Source organism: Drosophila obscura, unplaced genomic scaffold (genome assembly GCF_018151105.1).
Source record: "Drosophila obscura isolate BZ-5 IFL unplaced genomic scaffold, ASM1815110v1 contig_189, whole genome shotgun sequence".
In the NCBI taxonomy this organism is placed as follows: Eukaryota; Metazoa; Arthropoda; class Insecta; order Diptera; family Drosophilidae; genus Drosophila; species Drosophila obscura.
In genome coordinates this window covers 1,453,366-1,477,292 of record NW_024542777.1, presented here as the reverse complement: position 1 = coordinate 1,477,292, position 23,927 = coordinate 1,453,366, and the positions used below count along the sequence as shown (strand labels likewise).

Here is a 23,927-nt window from a genome sequence, read left to right as displayed (position 1 = left end):
TACAATGTACATGTTCCATTTAGATTCTACATCTCCTCCGCTAGGGGTTGCTCGCGCACTGAACGCGGCAGAGTGTGCGAGCGAGAAGGAAAATGAGTTGCGTTGTCGTTTGATGGAGGAGGAACAGGGGAAGCAACTGAAAATTAATTTCTTCATTCTGGCTATAATTATGATCCGATCTGATTTAGATTCGGCAATCTGGTAGATATGGGCATTCTCTACGATACTGCGTTTTTAGTTTTATCGTATCTTTAAAAATGTGCTTGCCACAGATTTTCGTCCTTTGTGGGGGTGGAAGGGGGCGGGCCGGAAAGACAGACAGACAGACAGACGGACAGACAGACATGGCTCTATCGACTCGGCTATTGCTGATCAAGAATATATATACTTTATGGGGTCGGAAACGTTTCCTTCTCTGCGTTACACACATCCACTTTTACCACAAATCTAATATACCCCTTAACTCTTTTTTGAGTACGGGTATAAAAAAATAAAAGTTGTGAGCACCCTTAATTTAATTCTAAGCTAAAATTTGTGCTGGCTGTGCATTTTTAGTGTGGTCAAAATAATAAGTACACTGGAGGTATTTATGAATTTTTAAAGATTTGATTGGGATTTGGTCAAAGGATTATTGGTTTTATTGACTCCTTGCATATTGAAGTACATGAGAGTTAAAAAAATGTCCCTATATGGGCCGAAAAAGCATGGTTCTGCTGAAGAAATGAAGATTGTCTTGAATCTAAAAAAGTAAAGAAAAAGTCTTTGGGAAATTGCGAAAAGTCTTTGACGATCGGTATATTTGGATCAGAATGCCTTAAATTTAAGATTTCTTACTGAAAATCGAAGAAGGAAGAAGAAATCTTCACAAACAACGGACACCCGCATTGCCAGTCTTGCAAAAAATTATGCGTTCATGTCTTTCAAAGCTATTTCCGCTCAAATTGGCAATGAAATATCATCTCAGACCGTTCCTCGTAGACGTCAATATTCAGACTTATCAGAACGTATAGCCCGAAAACAAAGACAATATAAGAATACTTATATATTGTCTTTGCCGAAAAGGTTCTTTATTCCGAGGAAAAAATTTGAAGATGAGGCAACAATTTGGCAAAACAAATTTTGCGTGCTCTGAGCCATATGGGTCTAAAAAATGAATTAATATATTATAGAGCGACAAAACAAAACCAAATATTTTTGGTAATGACTACAGGAGATATGTACGGCGCTTCTGGGGACGCGACTCTACTTATACCCGTACTCAGTCAGCATATACATTTTTGAGCATATAATTTTTTAGAATTAAAAAAAAAAAATTTTACATTTTACATTTTTTTGCTACATCTGTTATCTACATCTACATATACTATTTATATTATACATCTAACATGTATTCTACATGTACCATTTAGATTCTACATCTCCTCCGCTAGGGGTTGCTCGCGCACTGAACGCGGCAGAGTGTGCGAGCGAGAAGGAAAATGAGTTGCTTGTTCGTTGGCAGGCGGGGGCAGGGGAAGCAACTGAAAATTAATTTCTTCATTCTGGCTATAATTATGATCCGATCTGATTCAGATTTGGCAATCTGGTAGATATGGGCATTCTCTACGATACTGCGTTTTTAGTTTTATCGTATCTTTAAAATTGTGCCTGCCACAGATTTTCGTTCTTTGTGGTGGCGGGGCGAAATTTTGAAATACACTTGTAGCTGTGTGATATCACATGAGTCTGGAAACCAAATTTGGTTACCCTAACTCTTATAGTCTCTGAGATCCAGGCGCTCAACAAGACGGACGGACGGACTTACGGACAGACAGACATGGCTATATCGACTCGGCTATTGATGCTGATCAAGAATATATATACTTTATGGGGTCGGAAAATTTTCCTTCTCTGCGTTACACACACTTTTACCACAAATCTAATATACCCCTTAACTCTTTTTTGAGTACGGGTATAAAAACATATTGACTGACATTATGCAACCATTTGCTAAGGAAAACATGTCCTTGAGGTGGGTCTTTCAACAGGACATCGACTCAAAATACACCGCAAGGGTGGTCAAGGCTTGGTTTACGGAGGGCAAGGTAAACGTTTTGAATTGGCCAAGTCAATCTCCTGACTAAAACCCAATATAAAACTTATGGGGAGACTTGAAACCTCGCGTTGGCACAAATACATTTCGAAAATACGAAGAATTGTGGGAATGTGTCCCAAAAACTTGGTATGAGAATCCAGTAGAGACAGTAGAGCGCAAAATTATTGCTGGTATGCCAAAAATAATCGCCAAAGTTAAAGAAAATAAGAGTGGCTATATCAGATACGTAGGATTACTAGTAATAAGAAAAAAGTGAAAAATTGTCATATACTTTGAGTTTTTGGCTTTGTAGAATTGCTGTACTTATTAGTTTGACCGCCCTTGTTCATGCTTTTTAGATAAAATTGATCAGAAACTATATACATATTTGAAGAGAAAATTTTTGTATATTCTACTGTAGGTTAGTAATCTAAAAGTTAAGTAAACTTTTTCTTTATATTTTTAAAAAAAGTTTTACGAGTCGTGAAAGAAAGCTAATGAGCGTGTACTTATTATTTTGACCAGTAGTGTACATATACCAATTCTTTGCATATATGTATTAATATATCCATAAATATAAAATAAATATATATAGAAAAGTTCTCTGAAATAAGGAATTTATTGAAAAAATTGCAACGTCGAAAGCCGACGGCATTTGCACAATATTTATATACATACACATTTAATTTGATTCAAATAAATAAAACATAACATAAATAGTAACATAGTAAAAAAAATCCGTGGAGGGAGGAAATTTTCCGAATCTCTCCAGCTTGTAGCTGTCTCCTCAATTAATTGGCTTGAAATGAAATAATCCCTTTTACCAATAAATACTGAAACTGTACCAAAATTTCAGCTATTTTTATACCCGTACTCGAAAAGGGCTAAGGGGTATATTAGATTTGTGGTAAAAGTGGATGTGTGCAACACAGAGAAGGAAACGTTTTCGACCCCATAAAGTATATGTATATATTCTTGATCAGCATCAATAGCCGAGTCGATAGAGCCATGTCTGTCTGTCTGTCCGTCTTGTTGAGCGCCTAGATCTCAGAGACTATAAAAGCTAGAGGAACCAAATTTTGTTTCCAGACTCATGTGATATCACACTGCTACAAGTGTATTTCAAAATTTCGCTCCGCCCCCTTCCACCCCCACAAAAGACGAAAATCTGTCGCAGCCACAATTTTAAAGATACACTAAAACTAAAAACGCAGTATCGTAGAAAATTACCATATCTACCAGACTGCCGAATCTGAATCAGATCGGCTCATAATTATAGCCAGAATGAAGAAATTAATTTTCAGTTGCTTTCCCTGCCCTCTCCTACCAACGACCAAGCAACTCATTTTCCTTCTCGCTCGCAACCTCGGCCACGTTCAGTGCGCGAGCAACCCCTAGCGGAGGAGATGTAGAATATAAATGGTACATGTACAATCTACTCGTTAGATGTAGAATACACATTGTATATGTAAGCATTAGAAGCTTGAAGAAACCCCGTTACATTTGCATTCCATCTTCTTGTTTTTCATGACTTTAGACAAATACCCATGATATCTGCTGTTCAATGAAATAGAAGTGCTGGGTTAAATTTATTTTAAAAAATGAAAAAACAAAGCAAATTAATTTAAATAAGTCACCATCCGCAAGCTCAATTCAGATATCGAATAATTTGATGAAAGACAGTTTTGGACATTGCGGTACTTTTGATTTTGAAGCGTTGAAGAAATCATTGCTCGGTCCAGAAGAGGAGCCCTAAGAGTTAAACTAAAAACTTAAGGCAGGAGGTAAAATGGGATTAAAAACTAAGTTGTATGCACTCTCACTATTGTGTTTAATTAATTAACTATAAGAAGTAGACTGAAAATCGATTTTGTATTCGAAAAACATATTTTTTAGAGGATGGTCGGCGATGGTCGACGGCAAGACCAGGCCTTTAATATCCTCAAAAATTATGAAAAAACATTTTAAATCGCTCTGCAGTGATGTGACAGTTCTTAGACGGTCTATTATACATTATTTGAATGCAAGAAGCCCCAGAAAGCTCCGCGTTTGGATACATAGTAGATAGGTGAACGACTTCAGTTTGGAAAAACGCATGTGGTCTGGCATGTGTTTACAGTGACAAAAATGCTTTTAACTGATGATAGTAGAGTTGTATTATATGGTAAGATAGGCTCAAAAGAATATGTTTGGCATTCACAGAAATCCGATTTCCACCTTAAATCATGAAAAATATAGCATTGGGCATGCTAGGCTGAGCCCTATGGGGCCCAGCTCATATAAGCTAGTACTTTCTAGCCTGGCGTTTGAGTATATTATGGTTTTGAGCGAAACTGTGTATGTAGGTATACTTTAGAATACATTACATTCATATTACAGTTGAAAAATGCATGTTAAAAGGATCTTTAAACAGGAAAGTGACTTAAAATACCCAGAAAAACTCGCTAGGAATTGATTTTTATCGGAAAAGATCGACGTTTTGCCATGGCCAACTGTCCAACTGGGGGAATACCAAATACATTGTTGCAACTGCTCACTCGTCAACCAAAGCCAAGTTTTACCAAGTGGTTCATGGATTATAGGATTTGAGCCTATTGAAGCGTTGGCAAGAGATTAATGACCCATGTTCGGATTATGTCATGTAAAACAAGAAAATGGAATTCAAATGTATTGATATTTCTTCGGTTTTCTAATGGTAACAGTCTAGTCTATTTAAAAAGGTATCATTTGTTCAATTTGGATAACTGGAAGTGTCTCAAAAAGAGTTTTGAAAGTGATGAGGTGCAGCACTACTATTTCATTGAACACAACTGTATATACTGACTGAGTACGGGTATAAGAAGAGTCGCGTCCCCAGAAGCGACTCACACGTTCCTTCTCGTTATTGGTTGGTTCTGTTTTTTTGGTACGTAGATTTATTGTTGCAACGTTCCCGTTAGGAAGTATGGGAAAAATTTCAGCAACATGGGGAAATGAATAGGCAGCACTGTTGTGCAACTTTGGCACGGAATGAGAAACAATCTGCATACCTTGGAAAAATGGATATTATGGACTTAGATATTGTTTTTAATTTCAGGCTCCAATTAATGCAGAAACTACTTAGTCTCTGTTTTAATCATATTAACGAAATTTTGCAACTCACGGGTACCAATAATAGGTATTAGAACCTGGATAAATGTATATATGAAACACAAGTCAAATGCATGCATATGTAAAGAACATCTCAATCTAAGAAAAGTGCAATGTTAATTTTTCAATGGAGCTTGGAACAACAAATTTAACATCAATTAAAGGAAATAAGGTATACAAGAGCCCATACACATAGAAGAAACTTTGTTGACAAGCAACAATGACGTCACAGTTCGTACACACTTAAGTTTTATTCTTTGGCCGTTTTTGTTTGAACCTTATTATGTAAACAATCCAATGAAAAAGAATTCTGAAAACTAGCCGATCCTGAACAAAATTGATGTATCTATCGGATAAAATAATTTGTTTAGGGCTGAGAGGGCCAACTATCTAGTAATATTAAACTGAATATCAAAATTGACGAATTTCATATCACAAAATATCATGGTATGGCAGCCCGCAGCAACTACGAATTACACGAGTCTGGCAACGCCACAAAACGGGGTCACATTCGTTTTATGTTGTTTTTGTTTGAACCTTAATATGTAAATAATCCAATAAAAGGGACTTTTGAAAACTTGCCAATCTTGCCGAAAATGTATCTATCTATCGGCTAAAATTATTTGTTTAGTGCTGAGAGGGCCAACTAGCTTGTAATATTAAACTGAATATCAAAATAATTTTTAATTATTAATTATTTTTTGGTTGATATTTACTGGTTACTGGTTCTCGGTTTCTGAGGTCACTCGACAAAACAAATCAAGTTATTTTTCCAAATATTAAGACACATTTCAAATTGACCGCCAAACTCAATTTAGCGCACCAAAAATACTGACATTTTTCGATCTCAATTCGTGGAGAGTTTCCAAAATTTGCTCTCAATTCGTGGATTTTTAATCCCACACTTCTTCAATCAATGTTTGTTGTTCGTGTACAATTATATTGAAGCAACCAGAGTTGCAACAACAACGTTGTTGTTGTTTTACTGGCGTTGGCGAAGATTTATGACAATGCTGAAGTCAACTAGACTTGAAAACTTGAGCCAAGCCAGGCTCAAGTAGGTCAAGTGCCAGTAGGTCAAGTGGAGATGGAAAAGTGCTTGTCTGTCTGTCTGTCCGAGTGGAATAAGAACTAGAATTAGATGCCAAAACTTTGAAGAATCATCTCAGCAAAGATCTAACGAAATGTCCAAATAACAGCCGAGAAAGCATTCCCATATTTTATTTAATAAAATATTTATTTATTTATATATATATTTATATATTTTATTTAATATTTGCATGGTATTTTGGTTGTTGTATGTTTACACTAACCAACACTAGCATAAAATACTAAAACTAAAATACTAAAATTTTTATAAATACTAAAAAGAGAGAAAATATACGTTGTGAGAGAGAAAAAGAGAGGATTTTTCACTTTCTAATGTTGTTGGTAAAAAGCCTGCAAAAATGCACGAAAAATAATCAAAGCAGAATAAGAAGAGAATAATTATTTCCTCAAATATTTTCTCTCTCTGTTTTCTCTCTCAGCTCAGCTGATTTGATTTGTATGGGAAAAATTTCAGCAACATGGGGAAATGAATTAGCAGCATTGTTGTGCAACTTTGGCACGAAATCTGAATACCTTGGGAAAATGGATATTATGGACTTGAGATATTGTTTGTAATTTCAGGCTCCAAGTAATGAAACTACTCAGTCTCTTATTAAAAGACATCAACGAAATTTTGTAGCTCATGGGTACCAATAATAGGTATCAGAACCGGGATAAATGTATATATGAAACACAAAACATATGCATTTATAGGTAAAAAATAACTCAATCTTACGAAAATGCAATATTAATGTTTCAAAGCAGCCTGAGACAACAAATTTAACATCAATTAAAGGAAATAAGGTATACAAGAGTCCATACACATAGAAGATACTTGGTTGACCAGCAACATTGACGTCACATTTAGTCAACATTTATGTTTTATGCTTTGGCCGTTTTTGTTTGAACCCTATTATCTAAACAATCCCATTAAAAATAGTTCTGAAAACTAGCCAATCCTAAACAAAATTCATTGAGGCATTGGATAAAATTATTTGTTTAGTGCTGAGAGGGCCAACTAACTTGTAATATTAAACTGAATACCAAAATCATGGAATATGAATACACTTGAAATTAATGTGTTAAATCTATAGTATTTAAATGGTATTTCTCGAAACTGAAATGGTATTTAATGGTATTTATTTTATGGGCGGATGGTATTATCGGCGCGGTCACGCTGCATCTCACTTTAAAAATCCATCCACGGGCCAAAAAGTTGCGACGAATTGTAAGTGCGAAAAAACAGGGTAAAAATTGCATAAGAGTCTTTAATCAAAATCAAAACTGTAAAAAAAATATTGGGCAGATCAAAATTGTTTGTGAGCCTGCTTCTGTGGCACAGATTTTGCTGTCGTAAGTGAAGTTTTTGCGTTTCCAATCGGCCGCGCCGCTGCAAATTTCTTGGCACGGCGTTATGTAACCTAGAAAAGTGTTGGCCCACGGGGCACTTTGCAGAAAGGGGGCCAAGAATAGAGCAGAGCAGCTGATTAAATTAGACAAGCACATGTCTCTGAACGCTAATTGAGAGCGGAATTTCTTCTTCTTCCCGCAGCTCACCTCTCGCCCAGCTACAATCCAACAACAAGAAGAGCTACAACCATGTTCTCGTCCTTTTTTGAAACTGCCAAGAACTCGCCGTTCCGCAGCCCCTTGGGGCACGTGCAGTGCGAGGGTGCGCCGGCTGTGACCTCCTCCCAGGAACTAAGCCTGGAGCCCGTGCATGGACGTCAGATCAGTGCAGCTGCCGCGAGCGTTGATTCGTGCGAGTTCGGAAGCAACAAATACTTTGCCCTGTGCGGCATTGGTGGAATTCTCAGCTGCGGAACCACACACACCTTTGTGGTGCCCCTGGATTTGGTCAAGTGCCGCCTCCAGGTCGATCAGGCCAAGTACAAGAATCTGTTCCATGGCTTCAAGGTCACCGTCGCCGAGGAGGGCGCCCGTGGCCTGGCCAAGGGCTGGTTCCCCACTCTGCTGGGCTACTCTGCACAGGTAAGTCTGCCGGTTACGCAACCCTCTAATCACGTAAACGTGACCAAGACGGCAGTGGCCACGCAACAGCAGCTGATAACCCAGTACCCAATGGAGGCTAATTACCTTTCTGACCATGTCTAGGGTCTCTGCAAGTTCGGCCTGTATGAGTTGTTCAAGGTAAAGTATGCCAATCTGCTGGGCGAGGAAAATTCGTATCTGTACCGCACCTCGCTGTATCTGGCCGCCTCTGCATCAGCGGAGTTCTTCGCCGATATTGCCCTGGCTCCGTTCGAGGCTGCCAAGGTTAAGATCCAGACTGTGCCCGGTTTTGCCAGCACCTTCCGCGAGGCTGTGCCCAAGATGCTGAAGGAGGAGGGCATCAATGCCTTCTACAAGGGCCTGGTGCCATTGTGGATGCGTCAAATCCCATACACCATGATGAAGTTCGCTTGCTTTGAGCGCACCGTTGAGCTGCTTTACAAGTGAGTCTGAAACCGAAAAGTGTTGGAAAGTTCCCCCTCCTAATCGATGCGTTATTCTGCTCCACTTTCTGCCAGGTATGTGGTTCCCAAGCCCCGCGTTGAATGCACCAAGGGCGAGCAGCTGGTTGTCACCTTTGCCGCTGGCTACATTGCCGGTGTGTTCTGTGCCATCGTATCGCATCCCGCTGATGTGGTCGTGTCCAAGCTGAACCAGACCAAGGGTGCCAGCGCTGTGAGCGTGGCCAAGTCCCTCGGCTTCAGTGGCATGTGGAACGGCCTGGCGCCACGTATCATTATGATCGGTACCCTGACCGCTCTGCAATGGTTCATCTATGATGGTGTCAAGGTTGCTCTGGGCATTCCCCGCCCACCACCACCAGAGATGCCCGCTAGCCTTAAGGCCAAGCTGGAGAAGAAATAAGTTGAAACGACGGGCAGAACTCAATGATCCACTTGTAGTTTAAGGCCAGAGTTAATGCGTTGGCGCGGACTCGGGCTGAACCAGGAGCAGCAGCAGCAGCAGCAACACCAGCATACATTTACTTTCTTTCGATTGTGAAACGAGGTTATTCGTTTTAAGATTATATATTTAATTTCTATAGAGCTCAATGTTGTGTGTGTACGATGGACACATGGACATTCCAGTAACACTTCATGCATTTCTCTATCTCAGCCATTTATCTACACTACACTACAAAACGAAACTTAAGCTGTCGGCAAATCCAACATTCTATACGCGAATCTATCTTATGTAACTAAACTACACTCAAGCTAAAAGTATTCCAACTCTAATTTTACGCATATATGTATATGTATATCTTAACATAATGTAAAGTGTCTCTAGCTTACGCTGGCTAGAATGTTTGCATGTTGTCTCCTGAGCTTCTTCCCATAGCCCGGCCGCCCACTTGTTCACCTTCCCTGTCTCCTGGTCCTGCCCCTGTCACACATGCGAATATGATATAACGCTGTTTCAATTGTTTGATCCGATCCCCAAGAAAGCACTCTGAATAAATTAATTTATAAAAACAAATCAAACCATGCATTTTCAATGTCTGGCTATGCATCTATCTTTCTATCTACAACTGGTTGTAGCTTGAGATGACGTCAGTTCGTCAGTATCGTTTGGAGATAACCTTATGACCAACCAAGTAGGTGCTATTCCCTGACATTGAAATGTGATTTTTTATGGTAGCAATTATTGGGTGTGTGGCGTATTCCCGACCTGTGCTTAGGTTGCATTGCAAAATGTGTGCAATCATTTTAAAATGTCTATATAGCATTTTGTGCTTAATTTGTGATCATCTCGTCTTCAGTATTCACAGAGCAGCCGGATTTTTTGTTTTTTAAATATTTTCTTTGATACGTGAATGGATGCGGTTCCTTACAAACATTCGTTCTATACCCAGCGGTGATCCGGGTATAATTAAATTACGGTTGACGAATCGCCCTCGAGCGAGGTTTCGGTTTTTAAATCGATTTAAATCGATCTGGACAGAATCGGCTGAACCTTAAAGCTCGGGTTCTGAATCGTTTTTAAGTTGGGACACGATCCGCCAATGTCTACACTAAGAATTTCCGAATCGGCCCGGTGCACACAGCACAATGGTTCCAAAACTTGTCTTACGCCAAGTTAGCCTTCTATCCAAATGAACACCAATGTACGTTACTTCAGTGGTTTGTGGAATGTTGATTTTGTTCAGATATAATGGAGGGCAAGTTTGTATGTTTAGAGTAAAGGTGATTGCACTTTTGCTCGTTTACGTGTATGTGCCAGTCTAATAGCCATTTTTCTAAGGCCACGAGATGAGATGATAAGTTTGCTCTTGTTGGGCACTTGGATCGACTTAGTATGGCAGTATCAGTAGCAAATGTCCAAGTTGTTGTTAGGCTGTTTGTCGATAGATCTGCTGTGAAGATGATATGCAGTGTCGGTCCAAGCACGCTGCCTTGGGGTGCACCAGCTTCAATTGAAAGTAACATTTTGATTTTGTGGATAAAGCCATCTAACCAAACGCGGTCGAAAGCCTGGGCGACATCCAGAAAAAACAGCGGAGCAATACTCATAGGTTTTACGGTTTACTTGTTCAATGGTTCCATGTTTTTCGCGAAATTCAAATTGGTGCATCGGGATGGTACCGTTGATGTGTGTTGTTTGATACGATTCAGGAGCTGCTTTTCAAATATATTTGATAGGCAAGGCAGTAGGCTGATAGGTATATTTGATGATGGCTTGGACTTGTCTTTTCCGACTTTATGGATTATTTTATGGGAGAAGAAATCGTGGCCTTAATGACCCTTGTGAACTCTCCTGATTGGAATATGATAGGCGGAGTAACTTCGGGATTCTTGGTTGGTGGGAGCAAAAAGCTATATGTTGCTGGGTGTGGTTTGAAGGCGTTTTTTAGATGGACTCTTTCCCACTCTCCTGTTTGTGTACGCAAAGGTAATTTACTCTCGATTGGTGGGCATACACCTGATTTAGCTTTCCACAGTGGAAATCGTTTGGGAATCGTTTTGCCGCCAGTGACATTGAGGATACTAACGCTTCGACTGCCCCATCAATGTCATCTTTACAATACATTTTTGGGCAGCTATCAATATGGGAACTTATGTACTTCCTGTATTTGAGCCAATCTGTTTTGCTAGATGTTAGAAAGTGTGGGCGTTCCGAAAGCTGTGGATGGTCGTAAAGGTGAAGTAGAATTGAATTGAATTGAAAATTTCAATTTAATGTTAATTTTTAAAGTAATTAGTTTATACTATATCATTGAGTTAAGCCTAGGACTCAGTTCCAAAAAAGGCCATTCAATACATACTAGAAAAGCAACAGATGGTATTTTCCCATCTCGAGCGGAACATATAAATATTCTATCTTTCGTCGTCAAAAAGGCACATACACACACACATAAATTTAAAATGGAAGGAAACAAGTGAAAGCCAGCTACAAAAGTGCAATAATGAAGACAAATTTAATTTAGCTAAGGCAGTCGAATGAATACCGATCATTTGGATATTATTACTTATTAATCTTATACCCCGTACTCATTTTAATCAGATAAAGATTAAAATGAGGTAAAAACCATGTTGATTGCATATCTGTCCTACAGGATCGGATCTGTCCAATATTGCAGTGTGCATCATCGTCCTCCAACTCCACAGGGCCAAAAAATTAGACATTTCTGCTCGCTTTAGGACAGCCTTTAACAGATTTCCGTTTGTAAACAAACACAAAACAGTGTAACCGTAGAGCATGCAGTTTGACCACTTTGGTCACACTGGGCACCGAGCGGCATATAAAGCACTTTCGGTCTACGGAAAATTTAGCGCGTCTGAGTATTAGGCTTAAAGGTTACATTTTAATAAAAAACGAGAAAAACGTTGTGAGTCGCTTCTGTGGACGCGACTCTACTTTTATAACCGTACTCAGTCAGTATATAAATATGTGAGCTTATGATTTATGTAGAATTAAAAAAATTATATATTTAACATTTTTTTTTTGCATCTTCTCCGAAAAGTTCGTGCATTACACAGGGTAGAGTGTGTGCGAGCGAGAAAGAGAATAAGCAGAATAAGAACATCGTAAGCAGCGCTGGTGGAGGTGGGGGTGCAACTGAAAATTAATTTCTTTATTTTGGCTATAATAATTATCGGATCTGTACTAGATTCGTCAATATGGTAGATACGGTCATAATCTACGATACTGCGTTTTTAGTTTTATCGCATTTTCAAAATTGTGGCTGGCACAGATTTTCGTTCTTTGTGGGGGAGGGGCGAAATTTTGAAATACGTTTGTAGCAGTGTGATATCACATGAGTCTGGAAACAAGATTTGGTTGCTCTAGCTCTTATAGTCTCTGAGATCTAGGCGCTCAACAAGACGGACCAACATGCGATTTGGTAAGTGCATTTCGGTAAGTGCGTCTGCAGCGTCTGCTTGTCGATCCAAACCTCAAGCAGCGTTGCATGAGTAAACTCATAGACACCAGCAAAATGTAAAATTTCATGAAACCGAACAAAAACGAGCAAAAGCTTTAATACCATTTGATTGTATAATTATTGGTTAAAAAAATCTCAATTCAACCTTGGTGATTGGTTGTGCTATACATAAGTAATATTCTACACTACAAATACACTAAAGCTGCACATTGGACAATTCAATAAAAACACATATGTAACTATCTAAAAACATGCATTACAAATTAATCTAAATACCTTGACCTACATTTTCCATATTTACACTCTTAGTTAATATTTGGAAACACACTGACATTCAAGCTGCAAGCTGTGCAATGTTTCCCGCACTTTTTTACAGGTCAGGAGTCCTGACTCAGGACTTTGAAAGCGCGCAAAAAATTAGGTGTGTTTCGTAAAAATGTTCCAAAAATAGTTTTATTCTATCTTGTTATTAAGGAATCAAAAAATTAAAACCGCATTAAAATGTTCAACACAAAAAAAAAAAACATTTATGTTAAAAATTTCGGCAGTGCAGTGTGCGGTGTGAAACACGGGCAACTGGTTTCCAAATTGGCTTTAGTATACCGATTGACTGGTCGAATAGTCCAACACAGGAGACGTAAATGGTTAACCATGGTTCGAGCAAAATCTTGTTGTCAAATAGGGCTGTCTGCTTAGCCCTTTGCGGTTTGCTCGACGTGTCCATATGGTCTGGAGGAGTCCAGCCAATAAACGAATCAAATAACATGGAGCCTTCAGTCAGAATTCCAATAATTTTTTTGTTTTAATTTTTTTATTTTGTTTATGAGGAGTGAGCATAATTATTTAATATAATGGCTCGTTGTGTCATAATCTCTTTAAAAACTAAATAATCATAGGGTTCTATCTCTCACTATATATTTACATGTATCCACACATAAGTATATACATATGTATGTATATATGTATAGTTGATTTATTCACATTATCAGTGTGGCGCCTTACTAACTAAATAACCTCTAAGGACTACAAACTAGAAATCTTTACATAACTAAGCTCAGACGCATATAAATGTATTTAACAGGCAATTTTCTGGTATATGTGTATTGTTTGCTTTGTTGCTGTATGTACAAATCACTTAGATCTAGTTGGGTGTATTTTATTGTATTGTGTAGTGTATAGTCGGCGATTGGGATCACACCAAACAATTATGACACAGAATTTCGTTGTCTGTTATGTGGTTATGCGAATATTTTGTTGCTATTATGTTATAATATAGTATATTGCAGGACGTGTTTTCTTCTCCGTAACAAGCCATTTCAGTCTTAACGTTTCAAATAACCAAAAGGAAAAATTTTATGATTTAAAATGATAAGAACAAAATATTCAGAAATGATAGATCGAATAAACTTAAGCACTAAAATGATGTTTTTTGTGTGTAAACTAGCAAGTATGTATGTATAATGCACTGATTTTTGTTTTTGTTTGCTATTTTTTCTTTCTTTATTTTGCAGTTGCAGAAAATTTCGAAACAATGGTTCGCTAGGATACGTCACGCCTTAAGCTTCACTTCCTCTCCTTATTATAGTTTCTTTTTCGTTTGGTTTTTGTAAATCTAATATCAGTTATATCGATGTAGACAATCACACAGGCAATTAGGTAGACATTAAATAAATTTAGTTTTTCAGACAATTCTTTCCATGAGCATACAAACAATTTTAAAAAGATATACGTTAAAGATATGATCTTGAAATTCCATTGGACAAGCATACAAGTCCGGGGGTTTGCTTAGTTAAAGTAGTTATGGGCCCTCGTCTCTCATCTAGTGTAGAGAAAATCTCTAGTCAATGGCACATTAATGATTAAGTCAAAGGTTTCGTTAGTGTTAAAATCTCTTAGACTCTCTCTCTGTCCCTCATTCTTTCCTGTTCATTTTCTGTTACTTTCTGTTCATGTGGCCTAAATGAGAAAATTTCCTTTCTGAGAAGGAAAATCCATTTCCTCTCCCAAAACTTCACCAATATGGTGTGTGCGGCTCTTGATGCCAGCCATTTTGCTCCTGCACCTTGGCCAGGGCATCGGTCAGGGTGGACCTTATTTGCTGACTGGAGTTGCGATTCTGACCCTTATCATAGGGAGAGAGGGCATTGTAGTAGAAGGGCGAACGCTTGCTGATGGTGTAGTTTGTTCCCTAAAAAGGAGAATTGGAAATTATAGACAATTTGTTCGCATTTAATGGGACTGTTTTCCCGACCAACTCACATCATTATTGTCCCAGTACTCTGTGTCGTTAATGCGATAGCAGATGCAGAACTCCAGGCGCTTGGAGGATGGCGGCAACGTGATCTTGAACGAGAATGTATCGAAAACAACGTGGGCACAGGTGGACGGTCCATAAGCCCTGGCAAAAGTACAAAATATATCCTGCTGACTCTTCCAATCGTCCCAGGTGACACGCACAATGATCTCCTTCTGGAAGTCAACGTTCTTCACCTTGATGGTGCCCACCACTATGGACTCCTCATCCTTGACAATTACATTCTCTAGGGACACAAAATCCCGATCTATCTTTTGTCTGTCATAGAGGAAAAAAGATAATAAGAATCTAGAGATACTCGCAATATGGGAGAGGCAGAACTTACCTAAACGATAGATAATCAGAAGCTGGCTGCTTGAAGTCCACTGTCCACTGATCTGGTGGATGCGGACTGACCAGGCCCTGTGTTATCTGCTCCAAGAACTTCATGCTCCAATAGGGCGGCACATTCGAGGGTTCGGACATCACGCGAACCTCGGTTAGCGATAGACCCTCATCATCGGCGAAGATCACATGCTTTTTGGGCCCACGACTGCAAAAACACACAAAAGAAATCCCGAATGAATAAGAAATATATAGAAATACATTATAATTATATATATTATTAAATATAGAATTGACCCTGGCCTTATCAGGTTAGCTTGACCCCCCATTGGGCATTTGCTCATTGCCTTTGATGGTCATTGACTTTTATTCTTTCAGGAGATTTCTATTTCAATGCCCAACAGTTTGATGGCTTTGTTTGTCTTTTAGTTTAGGTAACTGCGTCGTTTCGAAATGCATTTCTTTCAGATCATTTGTGGATTTCTGCGGATCAGAAGAAGCTCTTTATACTATTTGCGAATAATTTATATTTTCAAGCCCAACAATCACCAACAAATCGAAATATATTTTATGTAAAATTTTCCCTCTCCTCATAAAAATTTCTTTCCGTTTAGAAAATGTTGTTCCCAAAATTTGCCTGCGTCATAAAACGAGTAATGTGTATTGAAAATTTTGTTGTGTCTATTTTTAGTAGCCACGTACGACTTTGCCAAAAATTAGCTTGAAGATATATGTAAAACACGCCTACTTTTTTTTGCTTTCTTTCGATTCTTCCCACGAGTCTCTGGCTTCAATGTAAATAAAAACACACCCCACTCGGATGCCACCACATACATACATATTGTACATATACATATCTCCGTGATTTGACAAAAAGGAACGATTCCCCAAAAAAAAAGGTAAAATAAAGAAAATATCAAACTAAAAATTTTTGCAAACAGAAAACAAAATGGTTTTTAAAAATAATTAAAACGCTAATGAGGAAAATTTTTAAACCCTTAAAATGCCGATATACACAAATTATACCGTAAATATGTGCATATATGTACATAGATATAAAATGCTATATATTTTCCACAAACAATATATATATATATGTATTGTGCAAGAATGTACACACTCGAATCTTTAATTGAAAAATAGTTTCCTTTACTGTTTCATGTACTTCAAAATCAAAATTACAGCAAAATATGTGGAACTGGGCCAGATTTAATCATGTATCAATCATTTACATAGTATACTCCTATACTTTGCAGCCATAATACTTCATTAGATAATTTTCCGCGATCAGTGCTGCTTTACAAACTCAATATAAAGTCACATAATGTGTCCTTTTTTGGGATACCAATAATATAGAGAATTTTTTGTATTATTTGTGCTATTTTTTAAACTAATTCCATAGTTGTTATCATTAGCTCTTTTAAAGCTTCCAATAAAATCCCTAAGAAATAAGCTTTATTTAGAAATTGTACCCCATCAGACGATTAGATAACTTTGGCGTTATCAGAGTCGCTAGGGGCTTGTTTTGAATGGAGTTATTCGAAAAACAGCAATCTACTGACGATCCTAAAGCAACCCGCCCCCCGCACAGAACATATATTTGGCCAGCAGAGAGGGGAAACGCATCGAGTGCTAAATATATATTCGAAATACAAATAGCTAGCAATTGTTGGCGTTGGCCATTGCCAGGCCAGGCCAGGTTGGCTTTCTGTTTATTGGATGCCGACAATATCAAACAGCCGGCTCTGGCATTTCTGTAGAGATCGTACCACACGACCACGATCAGGCGGCTCGACTATCGATGTGGACGACGGCGATCACGCATCGAGGGAATGATCAGCAGTGCGCCCGGCTACCGCTGCCGCTGCTGTGGCTGCATTTTCTTCAACAGGTTTCCGTTTGGGTCGAGGCGATTGCTTATCTTGTGTGGGCTCAACGCTCAACACCCATCCCATCAGAGCCAGCAGCAGACCAGAAATCAGAGACCCAGACAGGTCTCGTTTTTTGGTTTCTTTCTCTTGGCTGGCCGCTTTCCTGCTTTCAGTTTTTAGTTTTATGAGCGTGTCAACTAGTATACTCGTACAAGAGGTTCGCCCGAAAAAACATTTACATTCAAATACATTTTCCAGTTACTATAGGTTCCATTTTTTCCAAGGGGAACGAGTTTCTCCGTCAGCTGCATTTGTCCACCAAATCGAACGACACGAATCCACCAAAATAACCATACAATTCCGTATGCATTACAGATGGCATGTATTTCTGAGAGTCCGGTTTTAAGTCCATAAATATTAAAACTCTTCAATATGCAAGGCACATTAAGGTTTTTATTTTCCTTTATTTTATTTAATTTTGGTTGAATTGATGCGGAAACGAGTTTTCGTTTCATGTAAAACGGATTTTTAACGTACATACATACATGTAGATAGCTCAACATATTTTCAAAATTTCCCTATGTTTCGATCTACATACCTTGATCAAGGCCTTTGCTTTGAGTCTAAAAACTAATTGATTGGGGCATTCTGAAGGTTACAATGGTTGACGTTTAGAAGAGGTCCTTGACCATTTCTTATTTAATATTAATAATCACAAGGTGCTTTCATCTTTTATATTCCAAAGTTTTCAGTTTTTTTCCATTTCTTCTCAGATTTTCGGGTCCATTTTCCCAACAAAAGCTCAAAGTCCAACAGTAAAAGACTGGAAATAGTTCTTCTGTGGATGGTTTTTAGTGGACATAGTTTTGGATGATCCCCCGTATCATTACTTTCTATATCATAAAAAAAAATGGCTTACATACTGAATAAAATAAGGAATTAATTTCAATGTACAGATGTACAAGATTTCCCAGGCTTTTACAGCAGACAGTTGCCACACGATCTGATCGTGGCACGTGATGTTCGCATGAACATCAGACAGCTCCGTCCCCCCTCTTCTTCTCTCATTCTCTATATATAGCCTTAAATATGCGTGTATTTGTATGGCGACTGGGTGGGGACGGGACTGTAATGTCGAAATATATTTAGTTAGGTTACACCCGAAAAAAATGTGTGTTCAGTTATGATGCCTTTCGTTTCAAAGCGATCACGCTTCTAGGCTAATAATTCTTCGGCCTTGACGTGACCTGGCAACGTTGTTTGATGGGTGATCTTGATGATTTTCGTTTTTGGGGCGTAATTAAGAAAGCTTTTTTCATAGTCTGTCAAGTCTGATTGAAAGGTGGAGGGGGGGAATGTGGATTCCGCTAAGAGTGTTTCCGATTTTTATAGACGACTTCGTCGGAAAACTAGTTGAATGGGTCATATTTGAGATCATAGTTCATAAGTAATTGGAAATTTACGCAAATATCCAAACGGGATCAGTTTGAGCTTTTTTCTAAATGATCAAGCACTATTTTTCAGCTCTAAGTTCTAGCTTATTGTTTCTCCCAGTGTATTTAGTTACTCTTAAAACATGGCGGCGAGCATACTTAACACTCGACGGAAACCCCTGACATCAGCCACTATAAAAACAGCTGCTGGCAAGGGACGCGTCTGGGCTGCACTGATAATACCATACCAATGCCACATCGCGAAATATTTTATCTAGTCTCCCTCCCTAGTCTCCTCTAGTCTCTAGACTCTAGATGTATATGTTGTACATAAATGTGCACATATTTATATGTACATGTATTCCTCTTGACACATACAGATTTTTATTTATTTTTAGGCATTTTTCAGAAGGTCAGTTTCAAGTTAATTGAAGGAACTCGTTTTCTAGGGCTTCTTGAAGTTCAAACATATTTCATTAATCCAAGACTTTGACTGTACGATATGTGAAATAATAATGTCTTCCATTTACACATCGTTTTTTATACTAAATAAAGAGAAAATTAAAATAATGGCGCCTTGCTGCTTGGCGCTATACTAAGTGACAGTCTATTCCGTTTTCAGTCTTAATTTGTTGTGGTTTTTTATCTCAGAGATACTTTGTAGATAGAGGGACGACTCAACACTCGTTGCAGTGGCGTGTTTTTTGTGTCAGGGTTTTTGGTTTTTTTCCTTTTTGGCAGATTTCTGCAATCATTTAGATAATTTATCTTTAATTTTGTTTTCGTTTCTTCTGCAAAATTGCATGCTTTAAAATTAGATTCCATTTTTGAATATACATATATAAATATATTCCCTCTAGTATATTTGATGATCTGTTTGGCTGTATTTAGTAAGGTAGCCTGGCGGCTGTATGCAATTTCCTTTTCTCCCGTTTACCATTTGACATGTGCCCGACTATGACGTCTGTGGGAGAGTTGTGTGAATGCCAAAAGAAATGTTCGGGTTTTCTTGTCTCTTTGCTGAACTATCGCTAATGACTTTTAAAAGAAATATACATGTTTATAAATGGCATAAAAGGAAATGATTGGCATTCGGATGGGTCATTGGGGCTGCTTATGAGATCAGCCAAGTTGGATTCTACTTTGGGATTATTTTATAAGGATTCATTTGATTTGTTCGCTGCTGTGACTGCATCAACTATACATCTGAGGTTTTCTTTTATCAACTCTTTAGCTTCTCCTTAAATTTTCACTCAATTCAACTCAACCACAAGTACCCGACTATTTTTACAATCCGATCGACACCTTTGGGTCCAGCCTACTCTACCACCTCAATCTAGTTCATTAAGCGGTTAAGTAAGTTGAGTGAGTGCGGCGCCATTGTCTTCTAGCGTCTGACGTCAAAGTGTTTGAACCCCCAAGGCATTTACAGTACTCTCATTCGGTGGTTTGCGGTGCTGTCTCAGTTTACCTCTATGCTATGATGTAGTATTATCATTCCCCGCCACATCTCACCCCCATCTTACCTCTGTTCGCAGTGGGCTACTCCGTTGGCTTCACTTTTCTTGGTGCAACTGCAGCTGTCCGTGACATCGCTGTTTTCTGGAGCCTGTTCATCTATGGGGCTGGGACTTTGTGGGGTTTTGTGCAGGCAGGACTTGCGGCTGAGGCATGACTTGGGTTGGTTGATGAGGAGTGGGGCCGAGGCCATGCGCTCCAGATAACTGCGACCCGATCGACTGCCCACTCCCAGGGGCGTGCCACCTGCCTTCTGTTGACCCGGCTGGCACTGCATGGCTGCCGAGGCATTGTTGACCATGGCTTTGGAGGCCAGAGTTATCACTTGGGGACGGCAGTAGCGCGATGCTCTATTGGGTTCGTCATTGAAGCTGCAAGACACAGAGACACAGAGATGGTTCGATCAGTACGGGATGGGATGGTTCGAGTGGAATGGGGTCTCCTATTCGGGGATCTACGCATTCGCCTCCGTGCACTTTTATCAGCCTTGATAAGCGGGGGTCCGATGCGATCCGCTTTTAATATGCTCGCGCTTTAAATTTGTACGGCGATAATATTTGCCGTCCATTGTTCTGAGGCCTATGAATACCACTTAAACCCACACTTCTACTGATACTAAATATAGTATGTATGTACGGTATATTGTCTATAAAGAAACATCGTTGATAAGCCATACCCATCAGTTGCGCACGACCTCCGCACTTGTTTCAGGAATGCGGTGACGATGGTCGGGTGTTCTGGAGAGTGCCATTGGATGGAGAATTTTGTGAATCACTGCCGAAAGTGTGTTTCCGAAACTAAATAGCCTTTATAATGCCATTCCTCTCACTACCTAAGTGTTGAATCATTTGAAATAGTTCCATTTTTTCGGCTAGACGATAATAAAATTTCCTACATAAAGACAATGCTTGATAAGGTTCTGCCTAGACATGTACATATGCTGGTTTCGTGTTTATCAGCCTGGCTATGGCTAACTCAGCGTGGGCCGGGCCTGGTTTCAAGAACATGTCTCGCTGATTAGAGGGCAGTCTGATCCGTATCACCATATTTTCTGACTTTGTGGGCAAGTGAAACGTTGCAGTGTTTTTATTACAAATCAAGATATGTAGGTACTTCGGCTATTTGAAGAGGGCATACTTTACAAATGTGCATATAAATCTTGTTCGGTAGCTCTTAAGTCATGATGTAAAATTTTAATTGAATCGAAGGAGAGACAGACGAGCTACTTGAATTAGTTGGAGTGGTGTGGGTAGCTCTTCGGCCGGCTAATCACGTGTTTTGATAAGCAGCTTAGATAGTACAGTGTTTTTCCTCATACACGTGTATGTACGAGTAGTATGTACATATAAGTGGATCAGTGGGTATAGTTATTTTATCTTTGTTCAATGTTTCTCTTGCTAAACAAAAGATATCCTCCAACATATATTTATTCGATTATTTTTAGCCTGAATATTTGAATATCATCCAATAAATTATATGAAATGGTGTTTTTGTGTTTTTATCATTGCCGAAAATAAAATCCACACTATAAATATCACCAGTGACTGATGCAGCTCGTGCACCAAACGAGGCGCCATAAATGTGGTCAGTTTCCAAAAGTAAGTAAGTAAATCTAAGTAATTGTACTTAGAAAAAAAAAACAGACAATACCCTAAGCAAATACCACCTCCCTTTCTGCGATTTGTCATACTTTTCTTTTGGACACCCTGAGCCAAAAAGTTGCGTCAAAATGCCACGCGCAAATTTGTCGTCAAGCGGACAATCGTCGGCGTCATCTTCCCGACTCGTGGACAACCCTCCAAATCTCAGAGCTAAAATAACAAAACACATAGTAGCCTCTTCGAAATGTTTGTTTTGGTTCGCGATGATCGTCCATCGTCTTGCCTCGCCTTGATCTTGACTGCTTTCATTCTATTTCACTTCATTTTTCGCCAATCCAATCTGCTGTCAACCCAAACGTACCTCAGTCCCGAGAATATTAAAAGTGACTGCATTCATTGTGTTCTTTAAATATAGTTCCTTTTTTTTGCGTCTTTCGCCATACAATACTTTTCTGTATTTGATCACCTGGAAAAATCACCTGGCTAGGGTGTCACCTGTACAGGTGTTCCAATTTATCTATTCTGTGAGGCATTCAATAACCACATTATAGCATTCCCTAATACATAAGTGCAAATAAAACTAGCAGCAAGGGAAACTTAATCTAAAATCATGTTTAATCCGGTTGGGACTATCGACCGATTTAATTCCATTTTTTTTAAATATTAATCAGAAAATAACTGGAGACTTGTCGATGATAAGAAAATTGAAAAGAAAGTTCAAGACGTGACACAAAACTGTAAACGTGGAAATTATGCAACTCATTCTCGTTTCTTATTTCTTCTGTGTTAATTTCATTTTTATTGAATTTATTTTGATTGAAGACCGAAACTCGTGCGTTCACTTGAATCAATTTAGTATAAAAAAAAATTAGGCAAATTGATGGAAATATTTATTTATGATTCTTTTTGGGTTAACTTACTTCAATGCCGGCCGCTGATGTCCGCTCATGTAGTCCGCCAGAAAACTAACGGGTGGACTGTGACTGAATATGGGCGGACTGTGCGAAATCATTTTATATAGATCTGTGATCTGTTGTTTCCTATTGATTATATTGATCTCGAAACAAGGAACTTTTTGTGTGGAAGCCCCTGAGAAAGAAATATAGAAAATAAAATATTTATAATTACATGTTGCAATTGAAGCGCAAAAAACAATAACAAAATGAAAATCAAATTAAATTTTAATTGCGAATATTGTATATAGTGTCTGCTGTAGAAGTATTTGGTTTGATTTGATTTTTGTTGTTGATAATCTCAGGTGGGATCTAAACTGTGATTTGTCGATGGTTTTAGCTGCCGAGATTCTTGATAAACATGCATACAAATGTACATGTGTATGTACATATGCATGTGCATCTTTAGAGTGGATGATCAAAAGTACTGTTTATGTTTTATACACATATTTTTTGCTAGATTCTCGAATGAGTTGTGGTCTCGCTCTGCTATATGTTTATTATTCCTATTTCGTTTTGGATTGGGTTGAATACTGGTGGATGGAACTAACCGTTAGTTTATGTTTAAGTCTCGTTCTTTCTGTCTTCTGTCTCCTTTGGTTTCTTCTTTTGCCTGCTGCTAAGGTATTTTTCTTCACTCTCTTCTTTTATGAATTTTGAATTAATTTTCATTTAATTTCATTTGTGCATCACGCGCGCTCTTCACGGATGACGGCGGCGTCAGACAATGAAATTGAATTTTAGCGAATTTGTAACCGAATTTATTAAAATATTCTTGAGATTTCTGTGTGACAGGCACTTAGTCAACGGACACACGCACAATCGGGGACTTTCCGGCCTTTTCTGATTGATTAGCCGGCGCTTTTTCTAGCCCCTGCCGTTCTGTTAGTTACTAATTTTTAGTTTCGACAAACAAACGAACGACATGGAAAAAAACAACAAGCGCTTCGCCTTCGGTCCCGTTCCGTTCCGTTTGAAGCTGCGAAAACGAATGAATGTGCTGTTGGGTGCAACTTGCCGTCAAGACTTGTACGTCCATAGCACAGTGGGTTAAATGACCAATCTAGAGCGCAAAAACGTCTAGACAAAATTACATAATTTATTTGTCAAATAGACATTTTTTAATACCAATTCCATGTGTAGATAAGAGCAGAACGAGATTATTACTCATTACTGATTCTATTTTAGATAATGTCATGTAAAGCACAATCTACAAAAGATACTATT

General features: G+C 38.6%; 2 protein-coding genes across 3 annotated transcripts; one reads left to right on the top strand and one right to left on the bottom strand.

Annotated features, from left to right (window-relative positions):
* The first annotated feature begins 7,604 nt into the window (after positions 1-7,604).
* Positions 7,605-9,781, top strand: LOC111066781 (phosphate carrier protein, mitochondrial). The gene is made up of 4 exons (XM_022355631.2): positions 7,605-7,645; positions 7,845-8,284; positions 8,408-8,748; positions 8,824-9,781. Exons 2-4 carry the CDS (start codon positions 7,892-7,894, stop codon positions 9,167-9,169), a joined length of 1,080 nt encoding a protein of 359 aa, XP_022211323.1. The 5' UTR covers positions 7,605-7,645; positions 7,845-7,891; the 3' UTR covers positions 9,170-9,781.
* A 3,860-nt stretch (positions 9,782-13,641) lies between these two features.
* On the bottom strand, positions 13,642-23,697 carry LOC111066732 (protein phosphatase 1 regulatory subunit 3C). Of its 2 annotated transcripts, XM_022355563.2 has the most exons (6): positions 23,252-23,696; positions 22,668-22,836; positions 20,155-20,517; positions 15,326-15,532; positions 14,946-15,258; positions 13,642-14,874 (listed from the first exon to the last, which is right to left on the bottom strand). In XM_022355563.2, exons 2-6 carry the CDS (start codon positions 22,757-22,759, stop codon positions 14,698-14,700), a joined length of 1,152 nt encoding a protein of 383 aa, XP_022211255.1. In that variant the 5' UTR covers positions 22,760-22,836; positions 23,252-23,696; the 3' UTR covers positions 13,642-14,697. The 2 variants fall into 2 exon arrangements, with proteins under 2 accessions (XP_022211255.1, XP_022211256.1); XM_022355564.2 differs by lacking the exon at positions 20,155-20,517 and having other exon boundaries at positions 23,252-23,697.
* Positions 23,698-23,927: the final 230 nt, after the last annotated feature.